Source organism: Malaclemys terrapin, chromosome 4 (genome assembly GCF_027887155.1).
Source record: "Malaclemys terrapin pileata isolate rMalTer1 chromosome 4, rMalTer1.hap1, whole genome shotgun sequence".
NCBI lineage: Eukaryota > Metazoa > Chordata > Testudines > Emydidae > Malaclemys > Malaclemys terrapin.
In genome coordinates, this window is record NC_071508.1 from 42,092,302 (window position 1) to 42,109,829 (window position 17,528).

At 46.6% G+C, this 17,528-nt stretch overlaps 2 protein-coding genes across 6 annotated transcripts in view; both read left to right on the forward strand.

The window, feature by feature from the left end:
• The window catches only part of TSPAN4 (tetraspanin 4), a 712,007-nt gene that overhangs the window by 210,094 nt on the left and 484,385 nt on the right, over positions 1-17,528 (forward strand). The window lies entirely within an intron of this gene.
• On the forward strand, positions 2,309-4,803 carry LOC128835739 (myb/SANT-like DNA-binding domain-containing protein 1). The gene is made up of 2 exons (XM_054025361.1): positions 2,309-3,393; positions 4,302-4,803. The coding sequence occupies exons 1-2, from the start codon at positions 2,817-2,819 to the stop codon at positions 4,496-4,498; spliced, it is 774 nt and encodes a 257-aa protein (XP_053881336.1). The 5' UTR covers positions 2,309-2,816; the 3' UTR covers positions 4,499-4,803.

Below are 17,528 nucleotides of genomic sequence, written 5' to 3' on the forward strand. Positions count from 1 at the left end.
CCTATCTCACCCCCCCGCTTCTCGCCCCCTGACAGCCCCGCCCCTGGACCCCCACCCCTAACTGCCCCCTGCCGCCCTATCCAACCCCACCTCCTTTCTGACTGCCCCCCCCCCAGGACCCCTGCCCCATCCAACCACCCCTTCTCCCTGACCACCCCCGGATCTCCCGCCCCAACTGCTCCCCTGGGACTCCTGCCCCCAATCAACCCCCCTGTTCCCCGCCCTCTGATTGCCTCAACCCCAGGCAGCCACGCTGTGCAGCACAGAGCACCGGGTCAGGCCGGGCTCTGCAGCTGCGCTGCCCTAGGAGCTTGCAGCCCCAGCACCCAGAGCATTGCGTCGGTGGTGCAGTAAGCTGAGGCTGTGGGGGAGAGGGAACAGCGAGGGAGGGGCTGGGGTCTAGCCTCCTGGGCCAGGAGCTCAGGGGCCGGGCAGGCCGGTCCCGCAGGCTGGATGTGACCCGTGGGCCGTAGTTTGCCCACCTCCGTACTAGAGAGAGACAAGCCACACTGGGTTAGTTATACATTCCCCATCCTTTGCTTCAGATGCCTACAGTTGCTCAAATCCCCATCCCCACTTCGTACTGATTCCACTGGTTCAGATGTCTGCAGGCCCGCTGAATCTTAAGGCGGCACGAGCCTCTCCTTTCTGAGCTAACAGACTAGTTAGCTGTTAATTGAAAGGTAGTAACTGAGTCTTAACCATCTACAAGTGGTCCAACCACTAGTGGTTGGACCAAGAATTGCACTGTGGTTAGCATGGGTTACAATGGCACCACTTTTTGAGATACAGTTCTAATAAGTATGATCCCTGAAATAGAAGGTGGGTAGGAAAGGAGGCATAGAGACCCTGTAATCCCTAAAGAGGGATTAGGAACAGCCACTCTGGCAGTATATCAGGAGCAATTGTGACGATATCCCACACAAAGGAATTGACCTCTTTTTCTCTCCCCTGCTGCAGTAAGGTTTGGTGGCTGATATTGCATGCATACACAACTCGTTGAGCCTATAAATCATTTGATAGAAAAAACAAATCCTCATAACCCACCTGAACCTTTTACTCATGTGGAACATTTCCATTCAGTGCTGGTGCGAGGGCTGCCAGCGTTCAGTCTCTGAATGGCTGCAGTATTATCAGAAGACTTGGGGATCTCACTAGTACATTTCTACACAGAGGAGCTCAGGCCCTCGATGGGGATGCACTGGCGAGGCAGTGTGGCCTATTGGCTGGGGCACTACAGTGGGAGGCAGGAGATCTGAACTCTACTCCTGTCTAGGACATTAATCTGCCATGTTAACTTTGGCAAGTGCCTTCATTTTTCTGTGCAGCTTTTTCTCCTCACCCTCTTTGTTTTGTCCAATTAGACTGTGAAGTCTTCAGAGAATGGAGTGTATCAACTTTGGTTCTGCAGCGCCTGGCACAAGTGGAGTCTCGATCTCTGCTGGGGTCTAAGAAAGGAGCCTGTCAGAAACCTCCCTACTTTTTAGTTAATATACTTTCTTTTCTCTTTTTTGGTCTTTGAAGGGGAAAAATAGAAACTTATTTTTTTTTCCTTTTAAAAGAAATGAGGCTTGACAGGTCCTGGAAATCAGTTTTCTGGAGCTATTTGGTGCACTGAGGGGCCTGCAGGCTCATTTATACACCCACATACTCTACAGTCCAGATATTTCATTAGCTCCGCGGATGTCTTTTGTATGCTGTGACAGACTCATGAAGTATAATGGCAATAGGGCTGGGGGAGAGATGAGGGCAGGAAACGCTGCCTCCTGAAAATCTGTCTAAATGTTTTATTCCTTGTAAAGTCAGAACAGACAGATGAGACTATTCTTATTTTCACTCTTTGTTTGTTTACGGTTCCTTTTGTGGAAGGGAGGCTAATGCGCGTTCAGATGGCTTTCCCCAGAGAACGCTCTGCAGCCTGGGCTGCTGCGTATGCTGCGTGAACAGGTTTCATCTGTTGTCTTGGGAGAGAATGGGAAAGGTTCAGGCAAAGAAGTCACTGGCAGGGAGTGGTGTGGAGGTCCCGCAGGTCAGAAAAGGGATGTGCGCTCGAGGTGGGACAAAATGGTGGGAAACATTTGTTTGAACCCCCACAACTTTTACCTAGTTGCTGGCTTTGGGGCAGGAACCAGGAGGGAGGAGAGACGTGTGGCTTTAAGCCACTTTTGTGCTCTGCATCTGGGCTCCTGGTGGACACACAGCAGCCTCCAGGCTGTTCTAACTTATGCTGTGTTTCCTATGGCCTTCTTTGTGCCCTGGGAAGCAGAAAGTAGCCACTGTACAAAGCGTTCTGGGCACACCCTGCTCCTGGCAAGCCCCCAGCATGCCCCATCTACCAGGATCCGGGAGCTGGGAGTTCAGAGCCCTTACGCTAGGCCTGTACTTGCAGGGGAGGGCTCCTGCCCTGGGAGTATTCTTGGGAGTTAGGCCTGGTCTACACTAGGAGGTTATGTCGAATTTAGCAGCGTTAACTCAAATTAACCCTGCACCCATCCACACAACAAAGCTATTTATTTCGACATAGAGGTCTCTTTAAATCGATTTCTATACTCCTCCCCGACGAGGGCAATAGCGCTAAATTCGACATGGCCATGTCGAATTAGGGTAGGTGTGGATGGAATTTGACGCTAATAGCTCCAGGAGCTATCCCACAGTGCACCACTCTGTTGACGCTCTGGACAGCAGTCCGAGCTCGGATGCTCTGACCAGCCACACAGGAAAAGCCCCGGAAAAATTTGAATTCCTTTTTCTGTCTGGCCAGTTTGAATCTCATTTCCTGTTTGGACATCGTGGTGAGCTCAGCAGCACTGGCAACGATGCAGAGCTCTCCAGCAGAGGTGACCAGGCAATCGCAGAATAGAAAGAGGGCCCCAGCATGGACTGATCGGGAAGTATTGGATCTGATCGCTGTGTGGGGCGATGAGTCCGTGCTTTCGGAGCTGCGATCGAAAAAACGGAATGCGAAGATCTACGAGAAGATCTCAAAAGCCATGACGGAGAGAGGATACAGCTGGGATGCAACGCAGTGCTGCGTGAAAATCAAGGAGCTGAGACAAGGATATCAGAAGACCAAAGAGTCAAACGGACACTCCGGATCCCAGCCCCAGACATGCCGTTTCTACGAGGCACTGCATTGCATTCTAGGTGCGGCCGCCACCACTACCCCACCACTGTCTGTGGACTCTGACGATGGAGTATTGTCGACGGCCGCTTCCTCAGAGATGTTCGCAGACTGGGAAGATGAGGAAGGAGATGAGGAGGACGAGGTAGTCGACCGTGCTTTCGACGCTGATTTCCCCGACAGCCAGGATCTCTTCATCACCCTCACGGAGATCCCCTACCAACCCTCCCAAGGCGGTACCCCGGACCGTGAATCAGGGGAAGGATCAGTCGGTAAGTGTTTTAAACATTTATTTTGAACAGAATAGGAATGGTATCTTAACAATGGGTTTTTCATGATTAGTTTGCCCTAGGCGCTTTAGTTTCTAGTCCTTACCAGTGCAGCTACTGGAAAATTCTGTCAATATGTCCGGGGATAGAGCAGAAATCCTCCTGGAACATCTCCACGAAGGTCTCCTGGAGGTATTGTGAAAGCCTTTGCATCAGGTTCCTGGGGAGAGCGGCCTTATTGCGTCCTCCATGGTAGGAAACTTTTCCGCACCAGGCTAGCAGCAAGTACTCCGGGATCATTGCCTCGCAAAGCATGGCGGCATACGGCCCTGGTGCTTGCTGGCATTCACGCAGCATGCGGTCTTCCTCTATCTCCGAAATCCTCATCAGAGTGATATCACTCTTGGTGACCTGCTTTGGATTAGGGGAATGTTAGTATTGGGACTGATTGCCTGTTCCTTTACATAACTGTAACCGGCTGTTTACAGCCACGCAGTGGAGGCGTGACAGGGGCAGCATGCAGGGATCTTTCCCGGGGACAGCCGCGAGGCGGGTGGGACAGGGGCAGAGTTCATGCTGGCTGCATTACCGGCAGCAGGAACTGGCCAACGCTAGGAGCATTGCTTGGAACGTGAAAGGAGGGCACTGCTATAAATTAAGCTTTAAGCAGCCAAAAGTCTATGGCTTACCATGTCTGCCTGCTAGCCGAATTCCGTTGTCCGGCCCCGCTTGTGTGATCTGTACAGCAAGACCCCAGGCACTCAATGGGAAGGCCGAAAATTCAACCTTGTACTGATAGGTGCGCATGTGATAGGTGCTGTGCATGGTCTTGTTCACAGAGAGAGACTATATTCATTGTTTGCAAAACTGTATCTTTGTGAGGAATTCACTCCCTTTTTCCCATCCCACAGCTGCGAGCGTCTCCCGAGCTAGCCCGGCATCCCCCTCCCAGAGGCTGGCGCAGATCAGGCGCCGAAAGAGAAGGACATGGGACGAGATGTTCTCAGAACTTATGGGCTGCTCCCGAGCCGAGGCGGCACAGCAGACACAGTGGAGGGAGAATATGTCGCAATACCAGCGATCACACAGCGAACTGGAGGACAGTTGACGGCAGGAAGACCAGCAGGCGACTCGAACGCCACTTGGACTAATGAGGGAGCAAACGGACACACTCCGGCACCTTGTAGATGTTCTGCAGGACCGGAGGCAGGAGAACAGAGCCCCGCTGCATTCTATCTCTAACCGCCCTCCCCCGCCACAAAGTCCCATCCCCCCCTCACCCAAAGTCCCAAGAAGGAGGGACGGCAGGGGCCGTGAAAACAGTCACTCCACCCCTGCAGACTGCTCAAGTAACAGAAGGTTCTCATTCCCAAAGATCTGATAAGTCCTTTCCTTCACTCCAAAAGCACCTCACCCAAGCCCCTGTCCCAGTTTCATCCCCTAACTGTGTAGTTGTTAATAAAAAATAAGTTTCTGTTAATTACTGTTTCCGTCATGTTCTTTTAGGGGAGAGTGTGTTTGAAGGGGGGAAAGGGGGTTGGTAATTGGAGAGGACAGTCACCTTTACCAGGGTACAGACACTGGGCAGGTTCAGCAGAAGGTGTCACACACATTGCAGTCACTAGGCACCCTGGTCAGTCTGGGAGGTGGTTTTCATGTTCTGTGTGGGGGGGCTATGTGAGTTTGTGGCGGGGGAGGGCGGTTACAGATCTTATGCAGCGGTCCTTAGCCTGGATCACAGAGCCACGCAGCAGGGGATCTGTAACCGCCCTCCCCCGCCACAAAGTCACATAGCCCCCACACACAGAGTCCCGAAAAGGAGGGGTGGCAGGCTCCGTTGAAACAACCAGTCCACCACTGCAGACCACTCTAGGAGCAGGAGCCTTTCATTCCTTGAGTTTAGAAGCGTCCTTTCCATCACTACACCCGCTCCCCACCACAATCTGCGTCCCAGTTTCAACACTTTACCACGAAATCCTTAATAAAGAAAACGGTGTTAATGAACAAAGTTTCATTTATTTTATTTTTAAAGGTGTGTTGGAAGGGAGGAAGGGGGTTGGTAACTGGAGAGGATAGTCAACATTAACTGGGTAAAGAAACGGGGGCAGGTTCAGTTTACGTTTAAACAAATGTAATAGTCACAGGTTACCCTGCTCACTCTAGAACCTAGCTTTCAAAGCTTCCCAGATGCACAGTGCGTCCCGCTGGGCTCTTCTAATCGCCCGGCTGACTGGCTGGGCGTAATCAGCAGCCAGGCGATTTGCTTCAACCTCCCACCCCGCCATAAACATCTCCCCCTTGCTCTCTCAGAGATTGTGGAGCACACAGCAAGCTGCAATAACAATGGGGATATTGGTTTTCGCTGAGACCAGAGCGAGTCAGTAAGCTTCTCCATCTCCCCTTGAGACGGCCAAAAGCACACTCCACCACCATTCTGCACTTGCTCAGCCGGTAGTTGAAGAGTTCTTTTTCACTGTCCAGGGCGCCTGTATAGGGCTTCATGAGCCAGGGCATTAGCGGGTGGGCTGGTCCCTGAGGATGACTATAGGCATCTCCACATCCCCAACAGTTATTTTGTGGTCCGGGAAGTAAATACCTTCCTGCAGCCGTCTAAACAGACCAGAGTTCCTGAAAACGCGAGCATCATGAACCTTGCCCGGCCATCCGACGTTGATGTTGGTAAAACGTCCCCTATGGTCCACCAGTGCTTGCACCACCATTGAAAAGTAGCCTTTTCAGTTAATGTACTGGCTGGCCTGGTGGGCCGGTCCCAGGATAGGGATGTGAGTTCCATCTATAGCCCCACCGCAGTTTGGGAATCCCATCGCAGCGAAGCCATCTATGATCACCTGCACGTTTCCCAGGGTCACTACCTTTGAGAGCAGTAGCTCAACGATTGCGTTGGCTACTTGCATCACGGCAACCCCCACAGTAGATTTGCCCACTCCAAATTGGTTCGCGACTGACCGGTAGCTGTCTGGCTTTGCAAGCTTCCAGAGGGCTATGGCCACTCGCTTCTGGACAGTCAGTGCTGTTCGCATCCGGGTGTCCTTGCGCTTCAGGGCAGGGGCAGCAACTCACAAAGTTCCAGGAAAGTTCCCTTATGCATCCGAAAGTTTCGCAGCCACTGTGATTCATCCCAGACCTGCACCACTATGCGGTCCCACCAGTCCATGCTTGTTTCCCGGGCCCAGAATCGCCGTTCCACAGCATCAACATGACCCATTGCCACCATGATGTTCACGGTGCGGGGTCCTGTGCTTTGTGAGAGGTCTGTGCCCCTCTCAGACTTAATGTCCTCACTGAGCTGCCGTAGCCTCCTTGCCCGATTTCTCAGCATCTGCCTCTGAAAAAGGTGGATGATAAGGTGCGAGGTGCTGACAACGGCCATAACCGCAGCGATGATCGCAGCGGGCTCCATGCTCGCAGTGCTGTGGCGACCGTGCTGTCAATCACCAGAAAAGTGTGTAAACTGATTGCCCGCTGGCGCTTTCACGGAAGGAGGGCGGGAGTGAGGGTTGAATGATGACAGTTACCCAAAACCACCCTCGACACATTTTTTTTGCCCCCGCAGTCATTGGGCGCTCGACCCAGAATTCCAATGGGCAGCGGGGACTGCGGGAACTGTGGGATAGCTGCCCACAGTGCATCGCTTCCAATGTCGACCCTTGCCCCGTTAGTGTGGACTCACAAAGTCGATTTACTGTCCTTAGTGTGGATACACACGTTCGACTTTGTAATATCGGTTCCACAAATTCACTTTAAATAAAATTGAACTACTCTCGTAGTGTAGACATACCCTTGGTTTCCACTCACTTTAAGATGCCTTTACGTTGCCAGAGTGTCATGAAGGGGTATTAGCCTAACTGAGAACCTGAGGGGTCAGAAGGAAATCGCTCCCGGTTTAGCCCATCTGTAGGATGCGTACGTTTTCAGCTTAGCTGCCTACACCCTTATCTGGGAGTGAGTTCTTGCTTCCTGCTAGATCCCCCAATGGATTTACCCCTCCACAGTGGTGGCCAGTCCCAGGAGAGTGCACTCAGAGCTGGGTGTGTACGTAGAAGCTGAATTGCCGCTAGGGATTTTAGAACAGCACAAGAGTATTTTAAATGCAGAGTAATAGATATGCCGCCTCTCCCGTGCCTCAGACCCTCCCCTGTTACGGCTCCCATTGGTGCTGCATGCCAAGCGTTCCAGGAGGTCACAGCCTTGCTAATGCAGACCTGTGTAGTCGCTGACCCTGCACAGCTTCAGATTTTCCTTTCTTCATTTCCCAGGCTGTGAGGTTTGTCTCCCAGGTGATTGGCTCTGTTCCCGAAGCTCATTCATATGCCTGCAGCTGGTGTCCCTGAACTACTCTCCGTTTTCAGAGGTGCTGAGCTAGGCCTTCTGCCAATGCCTCTTAGTTCTGTAGAAGGCAGAGGCTTACAGATGTTTTTGCTTCTGCCTGTGTCCCTGCACCATCCTTAGAGACAGACAAGGATCAGAGAATTCAGCACAGACTGATGCAGTTTGTCTGATGGGATGGACCCAGGGTCAAATGAGGGGTGTGAAAGAAATATTAGTACTCTCTCAATCTCACCCCCTCCCCGCCAACCTTGAGATGCTAAAATGAGGTGCACTCGCAGTATATCATGCAAATCCTCCTTGCATGCTCTGCATGTAGTGAAACTAGCTCCTCGTCTCATCGTCGCTCATCTCATGTGCTTTGGTCAGCAGTGAAATAGTTAACAATGTCAACATTTAAACCACTTAGGCTTTAGGATTAACCTATCACTGAGAGGAAGATATCTTGTTATCAATCTACTGATATTCAACTTCCTTCTAGGATATTAGCCAATTAACGAAGTTTCTCTCTACCTCGGTGGCATTTCTCAAGAATGTTTCCATTGCTGAGATCTGTGGGGCTGCAACTTGAACTTCTATACACACTTTTTCAAAACACTTTGCAGTAACCCATGATTCAGCTTTGGATGCTGCTTTTGGGACTGCAGTATTATCTACAGTATTCAACTCAATTCTGAAGCTCCCTCCTCTTGCTGCGGGTAATGCTTGGCAGTGCCTTGAAGTAGAGCACCCAAAAAGACACTACTTGGAGAAGTGTAGTAACTGGAGTTCTTTGAGATGTGTGTCCCTATGGGTGCTCCACTATCTGTCCTCCTTCCCCTCTACTTCAGTTTCCTTTATGGGACTTTGTGGTGGAGAAGAAACTGAGGGTGATTTACTTGCGCAGCACTACCTGAACTTGATGAAGGGCAAAAGGATGTGTAAGGTGCATGCACGGACCAAACAGGCATTACTATCAAAGTCTCCAATCAAAGGCACATGGGTGCATGCGCACCTGAAGTGGAGCAGCCATAGGGCAGATCTCCAGGTACTGCACAGGGTCAGTAACCTCTCTTTTTTGTTTGTTTGTTTGTTTTGCAGCTTGTGCCAATAAGAGAATTAATGAATGTTATATGTGCAGCGCCACAGATTATTTAAAGCGGTAATGCCTCTTTAAAGCCATTGGTTAATTGAATGCCAGAAAGAGTAATAGGCTTGCTCCGCCACACTCAAATGGTTTAATAGTTTTTATTTATTTTACTGGTTTAGATCTCTGCCTCTGGTCATGTTTATTGGGTTAGTAGCTAGTTGGTTGTTTTACATTTGGCAGTTAATTCCCTGTACTACACTGACTGCAATGGGGATAGATGGAATTTTGAAAATCCTCCCCCCTCCTCTCCCAGCCTTCTGTCCCCCTCCTGCACTGTTGTGGCTGCTCGTTCGCTTCAGTGGAATCATTGCTGCAGAAGTGTGTTCTGAAGATTTAAGGCAGTGCTGAACTGTAGCATTGCTGCTGCCTTTTGGTACTCTTTCTTCGTGGAACTAGGCAATGGTACTTAAACATGGCATAGAGAGTACACTTGTAAAGTTTGAGGATGATACCAAGCTTGGGGAGGGGGAAGGGGGAAATTACAAGTGTTTCGCAGGAGAGAATTAGAATTCAGAATGATCTGGACTAGGGTGACCAGATGTCCCGATTTTATAGGGACAGTCCCGATTTTTATGGTCTTTTTCTTTTATAGGCTCCTATTACCCCCCACTCCCTATCCCGATTTTTCACACTTGCTTTCTGGTCACCCTAATGGACAAACTGAAGAAATGGTCTGAAATAAATAGGATGAAATTCAGTGAGGACAAATGCTAAGTACTGTACTTAGGAAGGAGTAATCAATTTCACAAATACAAAATGGGAAATTACTATCTAGGAAGGAGTACTGCAGAAAGGGCTCTGGGGGCTACAGTGAATCACAGCTAAATATGAGTCAAAAGTGTAATACTGTTGCGAAAAAAGCCAACATAATTCGGGGATGTATTAGCCCAAGTGTTGTAAGTAAGACAGGAGAAGTAATTCTTCCATTCTACCAATCAGCACTGATAAGGCCTCAGCAGGAGTTTTGTGTTGAGTTCTGGGCACTGCACTTCGGGAAAGATCGTGGAGAAATTGGATAAAGTCAAGAGGAGAGCAACAAAAATGACTGAAGATCTCAAAAACATGACCTATGAGGAAAGATTTGAAAAAAAGCATGTTTGTTTAGTCTGGAGACAAAAAGACTGAGGGGGGACAGAACAGCCTTCAACTATGTAGAAGGTTGTTACAAAGGGGAGAGTGATAAATTGTTCTCCTTATCTACTGAGGACAGGAAAAGAAGTAATGGGTTTACATTGCAACAAAAGAGATTTAGGATAGACATTAGGAAACACTTCCTAACTGTCAGGATGGTTAAGCACTGGAACAAATTACCTAGGGAAGTTGTGGAATATCCCTCATTGGAGGTTTTTAAGAACACGTGAGACAAACACCTGTCAGGGATGGTGTAGATTAGTGGTTCCCAAAGTGGGGTTTGTAAAATATTACAGGGGTTTCTCAGGAAAAAATTCCCTAATGGCGGATAGAGCTGTCCATAGAAACCCCAGACAGCACGGGGCCAGCAGCCCGGAGCCCCTGGACTTCCAAGAGCTAAGCAGATCAAAGCAAACATATCTATCAAACTGAGGAGATTTAAACTTCAAGACTCCTTATAAAAAATGGAAAGGGAGGGGGATATTTTTGCCGTTTTTAAAATTAAATAGGCAGCTAGTATTGTTTTTAAAATTATTATGAAGAACAAGTTTAAGCTTTGTTGTAACATCCGTTGTTAGTCTGGACTGCTCAGGACCTGAATGCTTGTGTAGGAGGAACTCTTTGAGTTGGCTTCTTTAATACCTTCATGCTGTTTCATATCTGATACTCCTCGATGAAACGTAGGAGCCTTGTCTTATAACAGGCTTATTCAAAGTGATACAAGCTATGAAAGTGAGATCTTGAAAGAGTGTTGCTGTTTTCATAATGTAATAAAAATACATAATGTAATAAAAATACTGTGTGTAATAAGCATGTCATAAAAACAAATTTTATATTTCCACTGTTTTTATAATTTATACTCAGGTAAAGGAGAAAATCCCTGGAAATATTCATTTTTAGGAGAGGGTTTGTGAGACTTTTCATTTTTATGAAAGGGGTTCACAGGTTGTTAAAGTTTGGGAACCACTGGTCTAGATATTACTTATTCTTGCCTCATTGGAGGGCACTGGACTAGATGACCTATCCAGGTCCCTTCCATTTCTACATTTCTATGATTCTGTGTTCAGGGAGAGATTTTCAGAAGTGCCTGAGTGATTTAAGAGCACAAATTGCATTGACTTTCAAAAGCACTTCAGTGTTTTAGGAGTACAAGTCCTATTGGAACCACCCCATTAAATGTTTTGCTGAGTCTATCTCTCTTAGACCTCTCCCTCCTCCCTCCCCCCCCCCCCCGTGGGCCCTATGACAATAGTATCTGAGTGTCTGTCTTCAATGTATATATCCCCACAACACCATTTTGCAGCAGGTCAAAACTGTTGTCCCCATTTTACAGATGGAGAACTGAGGCACAGAGAGACTAAATGACTTGCCCAAGGTCACCTAGGTAGTCTGTGGCACAGCAGATGCTTTAACCCAGGGCTCCCCAGTCCTAGGCTAGTGCCCTAACCAATAGATCACCCTTCCCCTATATAGGGATAAATAATGGTGGACTTAAATACCTGCTGAAATGTTTTGCTGAATCAGGGCCCTGGTCGCTTCCTGACTTGACATATTGGCATGCATGCAAGTGTCTTCCAATGAGCAGGTTACATTTTTAAATCAAAGCATTGTCATGGGGATGTGTGCTGCTGTCAAGAAGGTGCTGCCCCCAAGTCATAAGGATGGGCAATGCACAGGAGGTTATTAATAGGTTTGCATTGTTGAGGTTCCTGAATTGTCTTGGAGCCATTGATGGGAACCCAGGTGACTACTCTTTGCCTGCAACACTAGGCCTTGGCATTCATCAGCAGAAAGAGATATTTCTCTATGGTGCTGCAAGGCCTGGTTGAGCACGGTGGAAGGTTCACCAGTATTTATGATCTGTATTATCGTAGCGCCAGTGAGTCCCAGTCATAGACCATGTGCTTGGTGTTGTACAAACTTTGAACAAAAAGACTCCCTGCCCTAAAGAGCTTACAATCTAAGTATAAGACGAGACCGCAGAAGGATACAGAGAGATCAGTAGGGGAGTACAAGGAAATAATGAGTGTATTGGTCAGTAGGATAGGTAGTGCTCTCCCCACACCAGGCAGCAGGATCTTTAGAGACTCTGGACTGTTTTCTGCAATGAGAAAAGGAACTCTTGCTCCCATGGTCTCTATAGAATTTGATGGTGTTGCCATTCCTCCAGGCATTCTGGGAGCCCCAACTTACTGCAGCTTCCCTGGCTTATGAAGCCTTTTCCTGAACAGTTGGATAGGAGAAAGGAAGTGTATAACTTTACCCTGAGTAGTTACAGAAAGACCTTGAAATGTGATTTGGAAGGTTAAGAGCTAGATGGAGGAGGCTGATCTCAATGCTGTATACAGGTGAAAAATATCTGCCTCTTATGATAGCTACTTGCTGTGTTTTGCATAATTTTTATGAGAGTAAGGGAGAGAGCCTTGGGATGGGAAGAGGAAGTTGGCAGAGTTGCTGACCATCTTAAACAGCCAGACAAGGGACCTCTATATATTGCTGCAACTATTCGGGAACAGAGTCAGGGATGCATTGTGCTCCTACTTTGAAGATAAGAGCCACTTGTGAGCAATGTATATTTGCTTTGGTATAAGGCTTTAATCGCTGTAAATATTAATGTCCATGTGCAGTGGTGCAAAGGTTTTATCATGCTTCATGTGAGGATTTTAGTATACTTTATGTGGAGATTTTAACAAAGTACATGTTTGGATTTTATTGTAGTGTATTTGAAGATGCAGTGAAGGTGGGCATTTAATTGAATTAGTATGGGATACTGCAGTAAACAGAAGTGTTGACAAAGCAGTAAGAGTAGAGGAAAGAGAGTGGGAAATGGGAAAAGGGAAGCTGCACAGAAATCAGACACGAAAGACAAGCAGGGCGGTGGCTGAATTGTTGATGCCGGCATAAATAGATATGACGTTCTCTTCTCTGAGAAATGGTTTGCATTGTGCCTATCTGGATAAAATCCTAGTGCTTTCAGTTGCATTCCTAGTGGAGGCATCTTTTGAAGCTTATAGTTCCTAAGTCGCTGCTTTCCCTGTAATTTCACTGCCTGTATGCATGATGTGAAAATGCAGCATGGCCAGTCCCTCTGCGGGTTTGTTTAAAAAGCTTTTTAAAAAGGTATTTGAGCTGGAAAGCAAAAGTAACCCCCAAGTTGTTGTATTTGTTAAAGCTGAAACAGCTTTTATTCCTAAACATAGAAAATTCAAAGGAAATTACAGAAAGAGGAAAGGATTTTCAGGTATTTAGTTTAATTTCTATCATTGCAGTTGAGAGCCAGAGTTCCATAATGTATCCTGGTTACTTTGAAAACCCAACATATTTCGGGCTCTCCACAAACGTAAATTGGAACGATCTGAGGCAAAGGAAATCACCAGTTACTAGTCCCTCCTTCTGTCTCTCGTGCACAATATGTCTGTGAATTCAGGACAAATGTATGAATTAGTAATAGAGTAGTGCCTACCTAGAGGCCTCCGCATGATCACAGCCCCATTGGGCTATCTGTACAAACACAGAGTAAGAGAGTCCCTGCTCTGAAAAGCTTGGTCTAAATAGGTCAGATAAAGGAAGGCAGGAGGCTTTGAGGGATAGTGACTTTCCCACAATTACACAGGAGTTCAGTGGTTGAGCCAGGGATAGAACCCAGATCTCCTTAATGCAAGTCCATGCCACATTGGGTATATCTGCACTGTGATAAAAGACCCATGGCATGGTGGCAGCTGGCTCAAGTCAGCTGACTTCAGCTTGCAGGACTCAGGCTGTGGGTGCTGTAAAATTGCTGTGTAGACATTTGGGTTAGGGCTGGAGCCTGAGCTCCAAAACCCTGTAAAGGGGAAGGTACAAATGAGCTCGGGCTGGAGCCCAGGCTAACAACTACACTGCAGTCTTTAGCCCCATAGCCTGTGCCCCATGAATGTAAGTCATTTGACTGGACCTCTGAGACTCAGTGCTGTGGGGATTTTTATTGCAGTGTAAACGTACCCATTGTGTCTCAGCCATTGTAGTCTCTGAACTCCTCCTAAAATCACCAGTTCACAAACTTGTTGGGAGCCACCTGGTCACATGGTGCTTCCCTGTTTCCAGCTGAGAGAACCAGAACAGACCAGAGGGGTATATGAAATTATGAGCAAAAGAAGAATAATTTTTTTTCAAACAAGACAAAATACCGGTTGCATTGGAGACAGCTCAGTATCCATTAAATATTTTCCAGTATTGCTTTTCCATGGGTAATCAGTCATCATAGTTGCCATAGGAATATTTTTCAATCAGCAAATGAGAAGGGAGGTAGCCCTGGCAATTGTGAATGGGATGGGATGTGGTCTGTGCAAATCACAGTTTGGAAGGGATGTGTCCATCAGTCAGTCTCTTTATTGAGATGTGGGCCACACTATGAAAAAGTTTGGGGACCCCTGTCCTAGGCTACTTAAAGATGAGGGTTGTGCTGTACATCATAGTAAATATCATGGTCCCTGTATTGACAACAAGGTCTTGAATTTGATTTTTTCCCACAGCGCCTTGAGAGGTTAAGGATACCCAGGCTGATGTATAGCTAAAGAACAAGCAGGTTTTTGTGGAAGAGTTGATTGAATTTTATTGATTTACACGCATACGCTCAATTTCTGCTAATTTCTAAAAATTAGTTTAACTCTCAATATTATTGGTGCCTTCATTAGTAATTCATGTAGTATAACATCACATCACATCAGCAGTAATGTACCCTTGGCTTTGGATTATAGAATAAAAATCCATTATGGGCCAGTTTGAGTAAGTTGGCATAGCTCTGTTGACTTTAATAGCACTACGCGGATTTACACCAGCTGAGGTTTTGCCCCTATCAAAAGAAGTATACTTACCATATAATATGAAAACAAACGTGATAGATTTCAACGTGTTGTATAATTCAGGCCATAGAAATTCACTCAATGATTCCTGCATCAAGCCCGTTACTGCTGGTTGAGTTAGAGCGTATCTTTTAGAAAGACATCCAGCCTTGAATTAAAGTGATGGCAAATCCACTATATCCCTTGGTAATTTGTTGCAATGGTTAATTACCCTCCTGTTAAAAACATGTGTCTTTTTTCACTCTGAATTTGTCTAGCTTCAGCTTCCAGCCACTGGATCTTGTTCCGCCTCTGCTAGTTTAAAGAGCCCACTTATCACAAATATTTGTGCTATGTATGTACTTATTTGCTATAATATAGTGTTCTGGCAATTTTAAAAATCTCCAACAAACTACTTTCAGTAGGACTGCTTCTCTTTATATCCTCTAGCACACCTTTGAAAATATTCCCCTTTGCTTTCAGTACAGTGAATATACCCCTTGAGCCCCCTTCTTGTGGCTTTTAATGTCACCTCTTCATGGAGCAGTACCCAATATTATGTGGTTGATTATCCACTTATTTTATAGTTGTATATTGTGAGGTCATTGTCCAGACTTCCCTGATCTTGCTTGGGACAGTCACGGTTGTGAAACTGTTTAGGAGGAAATGCACCATTGACATGTAAAGGCCTGGATGTTTTAAAACCTCTTCTGCAGCCAACACACCAGGTCTGCTCTTTCCAAATCAAAGATAGATAAACTCCAAAGAGAGAAAATAAATCTCTGACTCCACATTCCCCATTTTCTGTGCTGGGAGCTGCTTTCGTTATTTAAGGTCGTAAAGTCTGTCACCTTTATAATACAGTGCAGAATCTTCTCTCTCCATTTTTTTTCCCCTTGAACATTTGTTTGTTTTCCAAGAAAGGTAATAATTATAAAAAGTCATCTGGTTTCCTTTGCGCTCTCTATTACCTGCCAAGTCAGTGTAACTTCACCTGAAGCGAGTAGCCTATTCCGAAGGAAGTATAAGCTCCCTTTGATTTGGCTACTTTGCACTGCCTGAGCAGCAAGGCTGAGCTTCAAATTTTCAAGAGACTAATAAATGTGGATGACTTATTTTTGGGGTACTCAGGTTCTGAAGCCTGTGAAATCTGATGATTGTTTATTAAGGTGCTGAGGACCCACTACTCCATTTGAAATCCATGGGAACTGCCCCTGCCCTGAGTACCTGAAAAGCGGGGCACCAATAGCCTTTCCATAAATAATGAGAAATAGGATTTTGATGTCCTAAGGTTTGAGGCTGGTAAGAAGACAGACAAATGAATTGGTGTTATATCTGTGGTAGTCAGCAGTGTCTCTATTGGGCTTAATTTTGCCCTCAGCAAGATATATTGCTGTCACATTGAAAGTTTGATAGGAATCCTACCATAAGAACTAGAATGTCCTCTTATTTCACCCCTTGGATCTAGAGTCTTTGTTTTATAGGCTGGACTATGAGGTAGCAGGAAATATGGAACATTCTGTTTTGAAAACCAGTGTTTAAAATGGTTGCATCTCTCCCAGACGGTAACGCTGATTATGAAGAGGTCTGTGACACTTGGATTCTGTGTGTGTTTTGTTTTGTTGTTGGGTGTTGTTAAAAATAAAATAGAAACAGATGCACGGGTGGGAAAATCCTTATGAAATTAAAATGCTTTTAAATGTAGTAAAACCGTATTGGGAGAGGAAGGAAAAGTCAACCCATTGCTATTTGTATTAGGGTTGCACCTCCAGGCTCCAGCTGAGATTGGAGCCCCATTGAGCACGGTGCTGTACAAACACTATCTCCACCCTGAAGAGTTTATGGTCTAAAGTCCTAATTTTGGAAAGCACTTAAGAATTGATTTAGGAATGTGCTTATTCAAGACAGCACTCGAAGCTTAATGCTCAGTGTTAAGGGTGTGTTTAAGTGATGTCCCAGACAGGGATGGTTTCCTGAACTGGGGTCTAGACTAACAAGACGGAGGAAAAGGAAACGGGGGCCCAAAGTCACATGGTGGTTTAGTGGCTGAGCTGGGAATAGAACTGAGGTCTCTTGCATCCGAGTATGCTGTCGTATCCACCGCTTCCCTGTGCCCCACCGCAAACATTGGCTGTTGTATCGTTCCCTCCAGGTGGATGCCAATGTTGACATCAATTTTGGTTTGCAGGGCTGAACGAGACTAGCAGTCAAGGGGTATTGGGTATTTTTGAGACTGACATACCTGGTGACAAGGAGGCCTTTTGATAGGGCAGGACATAGAGGAGGGGGGTTATCATCTGGAAAGCTTCTGCACAGTCATCATGCTTAGGGAACACGAAACAGGTAGGCTAGATGGGTGGAGCAGGTAAGAGCAGAGTGAGTGTGTGTGTGAGCAAAAGTAAAGATTTTAGTTTCTGGACAAATCTCATACAGTCTTTTTTGCCTCAAGCCAAAGAGTGGTAGAGCCATCAGCACCTTAATCTTTTTCCCCTTTTAAAGAAATTAGGAATGCTCACAGCCCTATTAAATCCCACATTTAACCTTATTTCTCAGAGTTTTAGTCACAGCGATGGCGAGAGGGACAGTAATGGTCTATTTAGTTCCGCCAAATGGATTTTGTATTAGATTGACAGTCGCTGTCAGCATGTAATTGCAGATTAATGGGATGTAGTATGTCATTATGGCAGCTCAACAGTACAAGTATTGGAGCA